The sequence below is a fragment of the Fopius arisanus genome, unplaced genomic scaffold, assembly GCF_000806365.1.
Source record: "Fopius arisanus strain USDA-PBARC FA_bdor unplaced genomic scaffold, ASM80636v1 scaffold00035, whole genome shotgun sequence".
In the NCBI taxonomy this organism is placed as follows: domain Eukaryota; kingdom Metazoa; phylum Arthropoda; class Insecta; order Hymenoptera; family Braconidae; genus Fopius; species Fopius arisanus.
Genome location: NW_011887774.1, coordinates 694,982 through 710,469, shown reverse-complemented (window position 1 = coordinate 710,469; position 15,488 = coordinate 694,982). Strand labels below are relative to the sequence as shown.

The 15,488-nt window shown below is 34.5% G+C and overlaps 1 protein-coding gene across 2 annotated transcripts; it reads right to left on the bottom strand.

Moving 5' to 3' along the window:
- Nucleotides 1-7,949: 7,949 nt before the first annotated feature.
- LOC105266030 (uncharacterized) lies at nucleotides 7,950-14,451 on the bottom strand. 2 transcript variants are annotated; one of them, XM_011303907.1, is made up of 6 exons: nucleotides 14,025-14,451; nucleotides 13,149-13,311; nucleotides 10,793-11,058; nucleotides 10,437-10,639; nucleotides 10,096-10,358; nucleotides 7,950-9,342 (listed from the first exon to the last, which is right to left on the bottom strand). In XM_011303907.1, exons 1-6 carry the CDS (start codon nucleotides 14,243-14,245, stop codon nucleotides 9,340-9,342), a joined length of 1,119 nt encoding a protein of 372 aa, XP_011302209.1. In that variant the 5' UTR covers nucleotides 14,246-14,451; the 3' UTR covers nucleotides 7,950-9,339. The 2 variants fall into 2 exon arrangements, with proteins under 2 accessions (XP_011302209.1, XP_011302211.1); XM_011303909.1 differs by having other exon boundaries at nucleotides 13,149-13,303; nucleotides 14,025-14,065.
- Nucleotides 14,452-15,488: the final 1,037 nt, after the last annotated feature.

Below are 15,488 nucleotides of genomic sequence, written 5' to 3'. Positions count from 1 at the left end.
TAATCAACTTCTCCACATCAGTGAAGAGATCCTCCTCTCCGCTTAAATCTTTATCAGTCTATCCGGAATTATTACATTTTCGTTCATTTTTTCGGCTCCGGAAATCACACAATTTCGTCACTGGATGCATGCACTATCAGATTAAATGTTTCTGCTTGTCATTTTTTTAATTAGACATTGAACATGCATTATTTCGCGTTTTAATTGGGTGTGGGTAGGTGCTCGGAACCTGCTACTTTCCCGTTGCAACGCACGTATCATATAAAAGTAATGGAGGTTTTGTAAAAATTGTCAGGAACAGGAATGTAGGATGCAGTAGTTATTCCCGAAAAGTAAGGTCACCCCACGATTACGTAAAAATTCCGTTATTTTTCCAGTATTTTTCTCGCCTTGTGCATTTGAATTTGGCTGAACTACAGTTGTGAGAAAAAAAATTTCTGCCATGGTGAATATTTGTTATACGCAAGTAAATTTGTAAGTTTTTGCCAAGCAAATGAAAATATGAACTGGGATGAAATGATTGATTCTTAGAAGATAGAATTACTTTAAACTAATCAAGTCATCTAGTGCGCTTCCCTCAGACAAATTGTTATTTTCCATGATGAAATTATATCATCAGAACTAGATTGAAGAATTAAATTTTTGATAAGTTGTAAGCAATTGTCAGAAATACTCCAATTAATATGTCATTTTAAAGATGGTCCAAGAATTGTGTTTATTAAAACAATTACTTCTTAATCCATATAGATACTTAATCAAATTTTGTAATCTACACCCAAAAGAATAATTTGCAACAATTTTATTATATTTAAGCATAATACTTGGTATCAGACATTTTTCTTCTCAGTGTAGTTGCAATTTCGAAAAAAGAATTTATTTTGATGAAACATTGAGGATTGATGAATAATTCATGTAGAAAGATCGAATATATTATTTAAATAATACGGAAAGAAATATTCAGCAAAAATTGCGGAACTCACAATTCTCTCACCGATTACGGAAGCAATTCTGAAAATGGACGGGGCGGTATCATAATTTTTCACGGGAAATTCAGATAAAGGAAGGCTTTGAAAAATTTTTTAGTACCTAAGTTCCGGAAATTTTTCCTCATCCACATTTCGCTCTGGAATTATAGGAAAGATATGTAATTTTCATTTAATATTTCTCCCTATGAAGTTTATGATCGAATACTCTGAATGGTTTCAATTTCTGAACGCGTTCAATTCGTGTATATTTTATTGAGATCCATGGAGACCCATGTTTATTCTAAAAATTGCAATAAAAAATTATATCACATAATGAAATTTTGACTCAAATTGCAATCATCATTAAAATTCTCTAATAGACTCAATGCTCATCAGCTTCGTACTCCAAAACTAATTCAATAATGCATTAATGATTAGATTATTTATTGCAAGTAGAATACAATTAGCGATTTCCTTCGAATTTCTTCCATTCTTAGTTTTTCATCAATTTTCAACGATGAGATAAATTCATTGATTAATTTTTCACGTCTAAAAACACTAAAAACGGGGGAAAAAAACCAAGGAAAACAATTTTACCACGAACATATCATCAGATTTCGAAAAATAATTTTGTCAAATTGATTTCCTGTCACTAATTAATTTGATAATGTGAAAAATGCAAAATGGATTATGTGATCACAAAAACACAGTATATGCCACCGATAAAAAGAGGGAAAAATGAATATGAATCATCCCTCAATGCATATCCCCGAGATGTGATTATATGGTGTCAGTGACCGAGGTTACACATACGTGCATACAAGCGGTGGTTTCATGCGAGGGTTGGACCGAAACGCACTTTGCGCTGTTGTACACCAAAAGAAGGGTATTATTAAGCCGACAATACGTATTGCTTGGGTCCCGGTGTGTGGCTAACCCGATGGGGTAGAAATTCGACTCCCATGCATCATAATAGAGACGCGTGCAAGCTTCGCTCTCTGGTATTTAAGCGCGACTGTAATTATATGCCCTCGATTTTTTTGCCTTTCACAGGCTCCATGTCAATGCGTCCATCACCGAGACCCTATTACCCTTTCTCGGGCTTTTTAATACCTCACATTGGTCACATCTACTTCCTCTATAGCCTTCCATCTTTTTTACTTCTACCCTGATAACAGAATTCGTTTCTTTTTCTCAAATGAATTCATAATTAATTAAACGTCAACATCAACTCAATCTCTCCATTACTATATGACGTGCGACTTTTCAGAAGTTAAATTCATTTCAATTTTCGCATTTTCAATTCTTAATGCCGAAAACTTTGAGCAGATTAAGTAATAATGAATAATTATATTTTTATGGGTAATAAATTTTTACATTGTAAAATCAGTGTATAACTCGATTTAGGTTATAGTTCAGATTTTACTGACAATGAGGACAATGAGGAGAACGAGGGAGATGATTCCTCTTTCCTGTCATCCAAACATGGCATTAGTGATATCAAGAAAATAACAATGGAAACTAGACACGAGACTTTAGCTCAGCAAGTAGAGACTTAGAGAGAGCTTTGACGAAGTTGGGAGGATTTTGGAGAGAATAGATTATGATTGGGAGCTGACCAGAGTAGACCTCTGAGGCCTAGACCTTAAGCCAGACGAGTCGAAGTATCCAAGGCGAATAGCTGAACTTATTAACGCGTATACCACTCCAGTTAATTAATCATTATCATGTAGTTTGAACAATAGTGAAAATATCATCATTTTATCGATTAATTACCAGAATGGCTAATTAGTCAAAGAATTCTCCCCACTCCTACACCAATCTCCTGACGGGTGAGTGAATTTTCCGTGAGCTCGGCGCAGAGCTATAGTCTAGGAGGAAGTGACGGAGTCAGAAAGAACAATATCAGTACCATAAAAGGAAATATTGTTTGAGTTTTACCTCCAGGTAAAATTCCAAACGTCACAAAACTTTTTCACATAAGAAATTAACAAATACAGAAAAAATTATTAAGCTAATTTCTCAATTTCCCTTACTTTCGAAGATATTTCTTAAAAATCCACCAAAAGGAACCTCATGTTGCGTTCGTAATTCCTTTAGAGGTGTATGCAAAGTCATCTGCATAGATGAGTTTTAAATATTTCATAGTGGAAGCTTAAAAGTTTTAAGTTAGACCTTAAAGTAAATGCAAATCCAAAAACATATTTCAAAAGTATTACAGGCACAGAAATTAAAAAAAACTATGGTTGCGGCAATAATAAGCAATATTGCACCGATAATGTAGTTTTTTAATTAAAAATCTCGATTTTACCTTTGCCGAATATCGGTTCACAGTTAATAATTTATATTTTCTTGAAAGAATTTTGAAATCGTTTAGGGTAATATGACTGTAACTAACCGTACGTACTAACGGTTATACTGCTCAAACATAATGTCTTTAACTTGGTGTAATGAGGGGACAGAGATTGCAATTAAAATAATTGTGTGATAGTAATAGTCATAGTACAATAGTCAATAATAGAAACATTAAGTGGATAATGCTTGACAATGTGAGGAAAACAAAAATATATATAAAGAGACTAAAGCATATGAAATAATCAAATGAAATTAAACCGTCACCTCCTTCACCCTAAACACTGATTTATGTAAAATGAAACATTGAAAAACTCGGTTCTTTTGTATATTTTTGGCTGAAGATCCTCGCACGATGGATTGTTTTTTTTTTGGATTTATCTTGAATTTCTCTTGAATGAATTTCGTAAAACATGAATTAAAACCAAAGATAGGCTGAAGCTAAAACTGAAACGAAAATTAGAGCTAAAAATTAAGACAAAGTCAGAGCAATAAGCAACAAGTGGGCAACATTATAAATAAAATTAAGGTGAGTACAGTGTAGGCGAGAGCTATGAAATCAAGACTCATTTATTAAGAGAAATTTTCACTCTGAATTCAACAATTTTTGTAATTCACATATTACAGTATTTCTTTTGAAATCTTTGAATTTCCTTGAGTTGTATCTAAAACTACTTCATCTTCCTTATCTTTCATTTAATTTGAAATTCACTGTTTCTTCTGCAATCGAAAAAATAAATGAATAGAGAAATTCAATTTTGAAAACAAATGCAAATGGTGAATGAAATTGAAAATAAAAAATAAAATAATTGAATCAGCAGACGTTCCATAATCTAGAGTCCCAACCTCCATATAACTTTTTCCAATTAAAAAGCAATTTCAACAGCTTATTCCTGCATTATCCTCCAATTATAAATTGACTTTAGCAAGAATGATAAAATGCAAGAGTGATCAGGCTGTGTTTGGATATCCCAATGATCTCATCTATGACCGACGGGTGAGGGAAAGCCACCGATAACCAACCCTAATCCATCTTCACCCATCCACACTCAGTCCCGGAGCGCAAATTTAAAAGAAAAAAATCCGCAGCCCAATAAGGGGTTCGAATGTTTATTTTTTCACGTACGTAATACACCCGGGCATTCATCCGCTTTGCGCTCTTTTCACTCCAGTTGAAAATTGCCAAAAAAAAATGCGAAAACGTTAAATCGAAAGGTATATCCGTCATTCGATGATACGAAAATAGTGGCACGCGTTGGTAGTTACCCGACCGATTGATCTCCGCCACGTGTCATCAATGCTGCAATCAGCGTGCCTGATTGACGGCCAAGCCCGCACATTTTTTCTCATCCTTTATTCCTTAATGCGTTATTTATGAAGAAATGAGAAATATAAATGAAAAAAAAATACCGGTCACTCGGATTGTCCGAAGGAGATGAGGGGAATATGAGAGAGAAAAAAAAAAGAAATGATCAAGAGGGAGTCTATTGTGTCGAGGGAATATCCACTTATTGACGTGTCTGACCAACGGGATCCGTGGAACCATTGAAAAGGGCCTCCAAGCACACAATAGAGGCTATACCGAGAATTCACGCTCTTCTATCGCCTGACATGAATTTTTATTCCCCGATGGAGAATTATCCTGTCGTTGGCAGCCCCGGGAAATTGGAGAAGTCGTGATTCTGAGGCGCTTGGGTGGTAATTCGATCGGAGGATTTTTTAAGGGGTGATAAGAATGTTGAATCGGTCGAGTGGAATGAATCATTTGTAAAAAAGAATTTATATTTTTCTCGTTCTCCCATGGAGATAAATTCTTTGGAAATTATGTGGCAAGAAACCATGACATGTTTCAATAGATTTATTAGTTTTTTATCTTTTGTAAGGATGAACAAAAAAATGTCAAACCATTTAAATCAGGTGTTGCAGTTTTCATTAATTTCCAGCAATATTTTTATGCAAATTCTCGATCTTTACAATTTTTATCCAATTGCAGATGACATCTTCTATATAACTTGATATTCTGAGTAAAGAAGCAAAGAAAACGTGTCTAAGTAACCCTTATCAAAATCACGTTAGAAATGTAAATTTTCGCTGTTTTCACCTGCCTAGTCATCATCAGCATTTCAAATTGAGTTGACATGTGAAAACTCGCTTCAAAAATTAAACATAAATTTTATGTAAACAGCCTATAAAGAAAATCTGAGCGGAAGTTAGGATTCAAAACAGATAAATCACTTATTCTATTCAAACCAAACTCCGGTGATCCAGTAACTCGTGAAAATTGATGATTATTCTAGGCTTTAATAGCTAAGCAATTTCGATATACCTGGAGATAAAAAAAATTGTACAACGTAAGATCGTTTGTAAGCGAGGAAAATTTAATTAAAATTAATTCGAGTAAAAATTGGATTACCCCTCTGTCATTTTCGGCCAAAATTTTCACCTGCATGAACCTTTTTCCATAATTTTTTCCAGTGGATTAACTGCGACTGCCACTTATCCTTTGTCGAGACCATCACCCCGGAACATCTTCCACAGCATCGTTTCCAATTCCCTCGGATTTGTTTCGCCACTCTGGGGTGTGTTAAGCCCCCAACGACACTGAGCACAACACTATCACCCAGTCTACAACCGCATTTCCTTCATCTCCTAATAATGTGGAATTATCACCGATACAATACCACACACTTCACTTTGATGTTGAACCCGCTAGAAAATAATACCCTCCGCTAATGGAATAAGATTACGGCTGTATACTGAACATGTGTATTCACAAAATACGTGAGGAGCCCCTCGGATGACGCCTGATCATGCTCGTTGTTGCATAACCAATATTCAAGCAACTTTGTATGAAACACGCGCACTTCCGTAACCAGCCACAGCCTGTCACAGGTGTTTCTGTCAGCGAATGAGCGAATCATGGGGTTCATGAACTCATTCATCGAGAAAAAGTGACCAAACTTGTTGGATGGAAAGTTTCCACTCCATGAATTCCCCACAATGACATCAAACTTTCGAGTTCACATTTGTTAGCAGCAATAATTCTCTCGAATAATTTATTTCCATTCGAAATTTATCAACTGGGGTAACACTCATGTCATGAGGAGATAATGCTCATGCTTCTATTTACTATTATTAATATTAAAGAACTTAGATCCCTTGTTTTAAAAGTGCACTGTGAGTTTTTGAAAAATACTCGTTTTATGTCACAATCCAGTAATAGTTCAATTTACTAGGCTGCAGTCTGCCAATTGAAACTTTCTGTAAATAACGAACTGTCATAAATGAAACTTTTATACTTTTATATTTAAACAATGATACATTTCAAAAATTAATTATTTGATCTATTAACTGTATTATTGAAAAGCATATTTTAATTTCGTCTCTATTTTTGATTCGATTAATAAATTCGTTGCGACTTCAACACTTCGACATAATTGCAGAAATTATTTCAGAGAGTTGATCGATTTTGGGAGAGATTAACCCTTCGTTAACATGCTTTACACACAGAAAACACTGACGATATTTTACACAATCTTATGCAGATTTTATGCATAGCAATGCAGAGTTTCAGGAATATAGAAAAAAACTTTGGTATGTATAAGTTATGATCAATCGGTGTATACTTTTTGATTGGCTGAGCATTAACGCTGTCATTTTTTCACCTACTTTATTCTTTACATAGTAATTGGCTCCTACAGGCTAACCTTTATCAAATATCATGACACAATTATTGCTTATTTCACGTGATTTCAAAATAATTTCAAGCGATTTTTTGTAATTGAATTTTTTTCAATGTGAAATACTCTGGAGTGAAGAATATCTTTCAGGTTTCCGTGTAATTACCATTATTTACTATGACTGCAGTGATATTTTATAAACTTCGGTGATATATAATATGTGCGGATACCGACATAGAAATTTGTACTATTTAATTGTGTTCACGCAATTGTCTCGACGAAAGGATGAAAAAATGAATGAGGCCAGGGTATAATTATTTAGTCCTCTCTGGCGTATAATTCGTGGTGTAGACTTTCACGGGTGGCGTGCATCGAGAGGTGAGGAGGGTGATATCGAGAGACAAGACAGTGCCCTGAAGGGGCGTGTGGTATAGACAGGGCTAAGTGGGGTGCAACTGACAGCCCCGAGACAATTAGCTTTTTGATACAATTCCAACCCAATATATCCACCCCTGACAATGATTTTTGCATAGAACAATTACAGTCAGCTGATGGAATAATGAGATAAATCGGTGCGAAAACAGACATCTTCTCCAATATGTTATCCCATATGTTTTTTTGGGACCTGGCATTTCCTGACCATGTGTGAAATCACGTGTTTTTGTTAATGGTAAAGCTTGGAATGTTGCTGTTGCCCTCCGGGCCAAGATCCCAGCTGGATAATCCTCACCCTCTGTAATGTAAACAGTAGGGTCTCTTTAGGTGATGAAACTGGGTCAAGGAACAACTTTCAATGTACCTGGTGCTTGGGATATTTTCAGCTGGAGTGTGTTGCTTGAAGTTACGTGATGTGATTCCTTTGAAGGCAAAAAATTATACTCTAAGGACTCTTTAAGAACATATTTTGTATAATTATATTCAAGTATCTCAATTGACATAGTTTACCATCCATCATGAAATCAGAATAATAACCGGAATCAAGAGATTGAAATACATTCAAAGGAATAAAACAGAAAATAAGCATATTTTTGTTAAGAAAATTTTAAGTTCGCGAATTACAAATTTTTTGTCGCATTTTTCATTTCTGCAGTGGAAAATTGTAATTTACCTGATGAGAAATGTCGCAAATTACTTTTCAGGCCACGTACTATCTGGTGAGCTGTTTCAATGTATAATTGAATAAAAAACCATCCACGAGAAGTAAAAAATGAAGCCATTCCTCAAACCCGTCAAAGGTACGGTTCATTATATGAATTCTTGCAAACAAATGTTTATAATTATTAGGTATTTTAGATTTATTCTTCTCAAACACTCAATAAGTAATCTAGAGTTTGTTTATACTAGAATGTAATCATGCATACCTTCTGCTAGGACTATCAAATAATTCCTAAAAATCATCAATTTACCAACAGAAAAAGTTAATGGTAAAATACAAATTTTAGACCTTAATTGATGTGGTTTTGAGTCTGTTAAATTACCAGATTAGAAAAGTAAATTACAATTCTAAACTTAAAATTCCGAGGCAGAAATTGTCGTTTACATTATTAGTCTTATAATTTATATTTTTACTCTTTTAGTCAACTAGATTGAGTTCATAATTCACGGGTTTGAATCTCTCGATTTACATGTAGACTTTTGTGTCTTTACCACTAATTACTGTCAACCTGTTCTAATTATACTCAGCCGCTTAATACATTCGATAATAGAGCCGACAATTGGATATCTGAGTGTATTTGACACGTCGTGTGCACTTGGTGCATCGTCTTGTGACAATGCATGAGGCACCCTATGTAACTGTGGCACCTTGCGTGGGGTTCCCGCTCCAGATATTCGCTTCGTGGGACCTGAACTTATCGCCACCTGCTGCAGCCCATGGGTGCATCAGCAGAGTGCCACCTGGTGCATTGGAAGAGGCTCAGAAGCCAATCCCATTCAAAGAACCAGGCAAAAAGGTACTGAGGATTCTATCTCCTCAACAATGAGTCTTGAATGAGATTCGCTTCTGCTGAAGAAAAGATCTTTTTCCCCCTAGATGGGCTTTGGAGGTATTGAATAGTTAGTCCTAGGGTGACAAGCATCTTAAGGTGACTGAGGAAGTGGATTAAGGGGTAAAAGTTTTTCTTTCTAAGGTAGACGAATAACTTTCCCACGACAAACTTATTTTTCAAGAGTCCTCATGCGCACAAAGTGCCAGAGGGTGATAATTAAAGTTGAAGATGGTTCTTCTTAATAAATATTTTTTTTTTTTTTTATTCATTTCGCAGGGTGACAAGTTCGTTGTTCCTGTTTTCATCGGGTTGTAATTAGTTCCATAGAGGACACTCAGAGTTTCCTTTTCTGCATCACTAAAATATAATGAAAAATAAAATGAGAAAAAACGAGTGGTATATGGCTATTAACTAGTGGTACTTTTCATATTTATGTTTGGTAATAGGCGAGCAATATACTTTCAAATGGATATCACTTACACCTGGCTATAGAAAGTATATTTAATATTTGGGTTGGCGCAACCCGAATGAAAACATTTTTTCAAAAACGAAAAAAGTCCTATTTGAAATTGAGAAAATATTTAATTCTACAATCATTTGGTTGCTCTAATCTCTTCTTGAAGAACTTCTTCTTCTTCCCTCTCTAGAATATATAAAAATAAAAAAGTTGTGATACAATTTCCATTCTCATACGAACATGTCATCCGCAATAAAACATTTACGTTTATTCTGTATCATTTTTAATTAAAAATTTTTTTATTCTAATTCTTTCTCCACTTGCCCATTGTAGGTCGACGTTGACCCGTTGTTGGGTCGACACAAAATTTTTTGCTAAAATTCATAAACTGAAAATGGTATGGAATATTTACGAACGTGATTTGCATAACATGAAAACGCATATTTCTAGCGTCAATCCAATCGATTTGGACCATTTTTTCTTCAGTTATCAGTCATACACACACGTGCTTTAAAAATATCATATTCGAATTCTTGAGCCCTGTATTAGCCATCCTGATATAAAATATAGAAAACTTGAAAAATAAGTTCTGAGAAAAACTCTGCTTTCATCCAGAAGCCAAAAATGGGTTAAAGAAAGATTTAAATAGTTACATTGGGGAAAAATGAGGATTGTTTTCCAAAATTCAGCGATTTAGTTTTTCTTGTGGAGGATGAAAACGCTCCAGGGAAAATAACTCTCTCGATCCGATGGGTTTCTGAAGGGATGTTGTTGTTCTTGAAATCAGTTACATCGATGGGATAGTTTGACGGGCTGTCAAATGTCAGACTACCCGTACCTTTACGATCAGATTCAGGACCAGATATGCCTGGAGGGAGCGCTGGTCGGTGATTAACAGCAGCTCGATAGCTCAGACCTTTGGGACACATGTAACAACAACTTATTAAATATTTAATCAAACGAATAGAACCATTAACTCAATTGGATTAATTACCTGAATTTTTGTTTCTGAAGAATCTGAAGAACCCACCATTATAATTATTAAGGTAATCGACAAGAGCACTGGGTTCCCTGGGGCATCTTGGGTACTGTCGATAGCAGACATCTGGATTCCCTCTGTTGGTATAGCCCATCAAAGCAGATTTACCAAAGGTCAGCAGTGGTGATGACGCTGGAGTGTCAAAAGCCGTTAAAAAACTGCAAATCAATTGTTCAAATGATCAGATTTCATGAATTCAATAAATTCTTCAAGGCCCAAGTATCAGCAATAGCTTCAATGCCTCTTTTTCTTCGGTTTCTGTTAGGTCCGACTGATTTTGTCTTGTAGCCGGTATTTCAAATTCAACTAACCTGACAAGTGAGTTCATACCGAAGCCCCCGTAATTCTGCTTGTACTCGGAATTGCCGGGTATCACGCCAGTGGCAACCTCGCAGAGAATTCTGGGAACGCATTTACGATCGTCGTATTGTGATATGGAGGACAGTGCATCGAGCAAGTTGACACCCAAAATTCCGGGACTGTAATTCGAGGTGGGTTCGAGGGGATAGCCTGGTGGCAGTGCAGGTGGGTATCTGTGTGGTGCAGGGGGATTACCCGAGTACAGAGAGCCTTCATGCTAGACAGCATATCAAGTGTAATTGATGCGTTAGATTTATCGACTTTCAACATTTACATCTATATAACATATATGTCTATTTTTCAATGAATACTAGTATGTTTTCTATTAGAAAATTACAAATCAAATTTCAAATTAAATAACTTGTGATAAGCAATTTCTCGAATTGCTAATATGGTACATTCCACGCCTAATCGGGTACCATTTGGGTTTTGCATCTTCCATCCTTTTTCAATTTTTGTATGTATGAGATTTTGATTTTTGAAAAATTACAACATTTTTAAAAAATGCCCATAACTTTGCAAGGAATTTGGATGGGACCAAATTAGACGTTGTTTCTCGAAATTTTTGGTTTTGGACGCATTTTCCAACAAAAAGAATCACAGAAATGATCAGAACCATATCTCTACAAGATTTTCGAATTGGAATTAGAAATTATTGATCTACAAAAAAACAAGTACCGATCGATTTTCACGACAATTCTTCACAAAAAACTGTTACCCATTCGACAACTTCTAAGAATAATCATTTCAAAGTGGGGTAACGATAAAACAAAGAAAATTACAGGTACACAAAAATAGTGTTGTGTCATTCCGAACGGACAAGATATTTTACGGTTTAATCAATTTTCAACATCTGTTGAATCACGGATTTATAAAATATTTAACGATATATTTATATTTTTATGATGCAATTATAGTTTTGTGCGGTTGTGAGTGTCTTTGCTCTTGAGTATCGTTATCGTTTATGATTCTTTAACCTGAACATAGTTCTCATTAGAGAAGACAATCAAAGCTGTCAATAAATATCAGACGATGATTTATATTGATTTTTTAAGACGAATAATTGAAATGTTGAAATTTAAAAATAACATCAAAATAGATCGTATATATTAAATAGGTCGTCATTCCACTAATTACTCTTAAAATTTGTCGAATGGTTAACAGATTTGCGTCAAAAGTTTTTGCCAAAATCGAGCAGTATGTGTTTTTTATAAATAAAAAATTTTAATTTAAGATTTGAAAATCTTATAGAGATAAGGTTCTGATTATTTTTCTGATGATTTTGCTAGAAATTGCGTTCAAAAATAAAAAAACGTTCATTTTGGTCCCTTTTTCGCAAAATTATGGGCATTAAAAAAAATCTCGGAACAATATGTCAATCGATACTACAATATAAGAAAATTGAAGATGCAAAAGCTAAATGGTATCCTATTTGGCGTTGAGTGCCCCATATATAAATTAGCGGTACAAAAAAAATATCTCATATGATTATTTGCATAGTGTTTTTTTTCTACAAAGGTAAAACGGCGTAAAAAATGGCAGATTCGGCGGTTTTTGATTAGTTTTCAAACTTTCATTGGAAACTCAATGATTGGAACGTGAGAAAAATAATTTTCTTGAAGTGTCACACTGAAAGTGGCATTCACTGAGCGTTTCTAATTGAAAATGAACTCAAAAACACATAATTGGAGATTCAGATTATACTGCGGTGATTGAAATTAAAAAATTTCTAATAATGTAGCAAAACTTCGATTGTTGTAATAACTTCTGTTGCTAAATTTTGTTATTTTTTCTTTATATACGATACTTTCTCTAGTCATCTTATATTTATGTTATAAGAATTTTCCAGAAAAGTGACTTTTCATTTTTTCATCTTTTTTATTTACAGAACTGGTACGCTGATCTAGGACTGTTAATTAGTTCGTTGTACGATGATCAATAATTTTATATAGAATAGATAACTAATCTGTGTCCCATTTGTCTCCAGTGAAATGCGCAACTGCCATGTATTTATATCAATAAAAAAATGAACAACAACAAATGTCTTCTCTATTTTCTCTGAAGAAGCCTTATCATGAAGAATTCATATAAAAATATTTTATAAAATGCGTTCAATTTAATAGGTACTTCTTAAAAGAATGTAGTAATAATTGTCTAAATTCATTCATCCTCTTTTTCAATGGCAAACATGAATTGGCCGTGTGGGCATTTTCCATATTTAGGTGGAAAGTGAGGATTACGAAAGCATGAAATACTATCTTCACTTAAAAATCATCTATAAAACCTTTTTATCACTTTTTTTTTTACCAAGGAATTGGGTTTATAGTAGTCCCGTGATTCTTGATGTGGCGAATATCGGGTGAAACCGTAAGATTCCGTCCTCTTTGGTGCGGGAAAAAATCTGTTTTCCTCATCAGCCCTTTTAGCCACCCTCTGACTCCCCATTTGTGACGCCAAATAATCTATACAGCTTTCAAAAATACAAGTAAGATCAGAGTGGTAAATTCAGGGTTTCTAAAATATTCATAGGACTAATATAGACATGACAATTTTCTTTTCAAGATCTTTTCAGAATAGTCTACATATAGATATATCAAAATTTATAAGTAATAAAGTTCAATGCTATCAATATAATTAAAAGATGAATACAATTCTTTAATGCATAATATTTTAATGAAGGGAAATTAAAAAACTGTAATACCGCGACCAACGGAGGATTAATCAATTAATTTATAAATAAGTCATATATTCTAAAAAGTATTACATTACAAAAATATTGAATCCAAGTTTTGACAAAGACATCTTATTTGACAGAGAAGTTGTCAAAATACTGTCAAAACTGTAAAAGGGAAAGCTTTGAACTGTGTAGGAGAATAAGTTTTTGAAAATTTATGAGAGGTCAAAAAATATTCAAAAGTGTTGCATCGCCCTGAATATTATTAATATTTACCTACACTTATTTTCTAACTTGCGAAAAGTACTATATATACTTCTGAAAAATTTTATGTTCGCTAATAGCAAGTGTTTATTAAATTTTGAGTGAAATCCTCAATTCGATTAGATTTCTAATTTTTCAAAAATAAAGGGTCAATTGGAATAACCGTTTTCAGTATTTTTTCCGAAGTTAACCACTATCTAAAACGTAGAAGCTCCTTATAATCATGTCTTGAACCTAAATGATACCTCAGCAAGTCTGAGATTCCATGAACCCCTGCATGATCCTGAAAATCACAGTAAGGACGTTCTCGATGATTCCATTGAACTTCAACGGGACTCGTGACTGCCTCACTCTTGAGACCTAGTAACAACAGAACGAGGACAAGGCTGCTCTTCACGAGACTCATCACTTTCATTCGAGAGCAGGGGAACACTGAACTCGTTGATATACTCATCCTAACGTCCATTTCCTCGTTCCAGCTGTCTCACTTCAGGTCAATCAGCAATCACCTCCACTTTTTCACATGCTCGTTCTTCACCGAGAGTCAACTCGTACCAATTAACTACCCGAATTAAGAAAAAGTGATGCGAAAAATACGGAGATTATAATTCCAGGAGACGTCGTAATAAGGCAAGAGCGACTAAAAGAATATTCCTCTCTGCACTCTGTGAAAGGTGCTTCGCAACTGATCGTCCGGTAACTTCTTTGACATACACTACAGTCATAGTTGCTGAGGCGTGGGTCGTCGAGCCACGATTTTCAACTCTCTCTACCTCTTTCAACCTACATTTTCATCCGACGGTTAGCTTCCATCACCTTTTTTTCTGCCAATGCCAGAAATACTTATGCAATATATTATTCCCTGACATAGGTGGCTGTCCACATGAAAAAATCCGTCATTAGCAAGATGAAGTCAGCTACATGTGCAGATTTCTGTAGAAACTACCGAAATTTACAGTCTAAATGAAACTCTTAGAGAAATATCAGAGAAATTTCGCAGACTTATGAAGGCGTAAAATTGTAAACTTGAAAAACACTATTTTGAGAGAATTGAAGTCGAATGACGACAAAAGATTTATTGGAGCTCTACTTTGGAGTTACTGAAATGACTTTTTAAATATCAGAGGCATATCGGAGCATGATGCATCAAATTGTGTGTTATCTCACAATATGATCTTTTTTCAGTAACAAATTTAGACATTGTCAATAAAGAATATTTCTCAAATATTAAATTTTAAGAGTTTCTAACTGACTCATTCAATTACTTGATGAGCAAATACAAGTGTAAGCGAGGCAACATCCAATGAGGACATATAAATGAAAACTGAAAAATTTATCAATTTATTCACATCGTAAATGGTAGTCACGTGGTAAATAGAAATACATTATTTGACTATAATTTGTGAACGAGAATCCTTGTTCCGGCAACGTCTGTCTCTCTTGAAATCACGCTGGTCAAATGAAATTGCCTTCTAGTAAGAATAAACACTTTTAGAAGCAACTCCTTATAGAATTCGCATTGTTCCTGAATAAGATAAGAGCCTCATCTTCTTTCCAAAGTTGAATTGGTTCATTTCTAATTGAGATAATCAGATTTAACTGTTTCATTTCGATGCAGGATGAGTTGTACTTTCATTGGAAACAATAAAAAATAATGATAATTCTAATCCAAATCACGACAGTAAGGATATCTCGGAAACTAGAAGCGC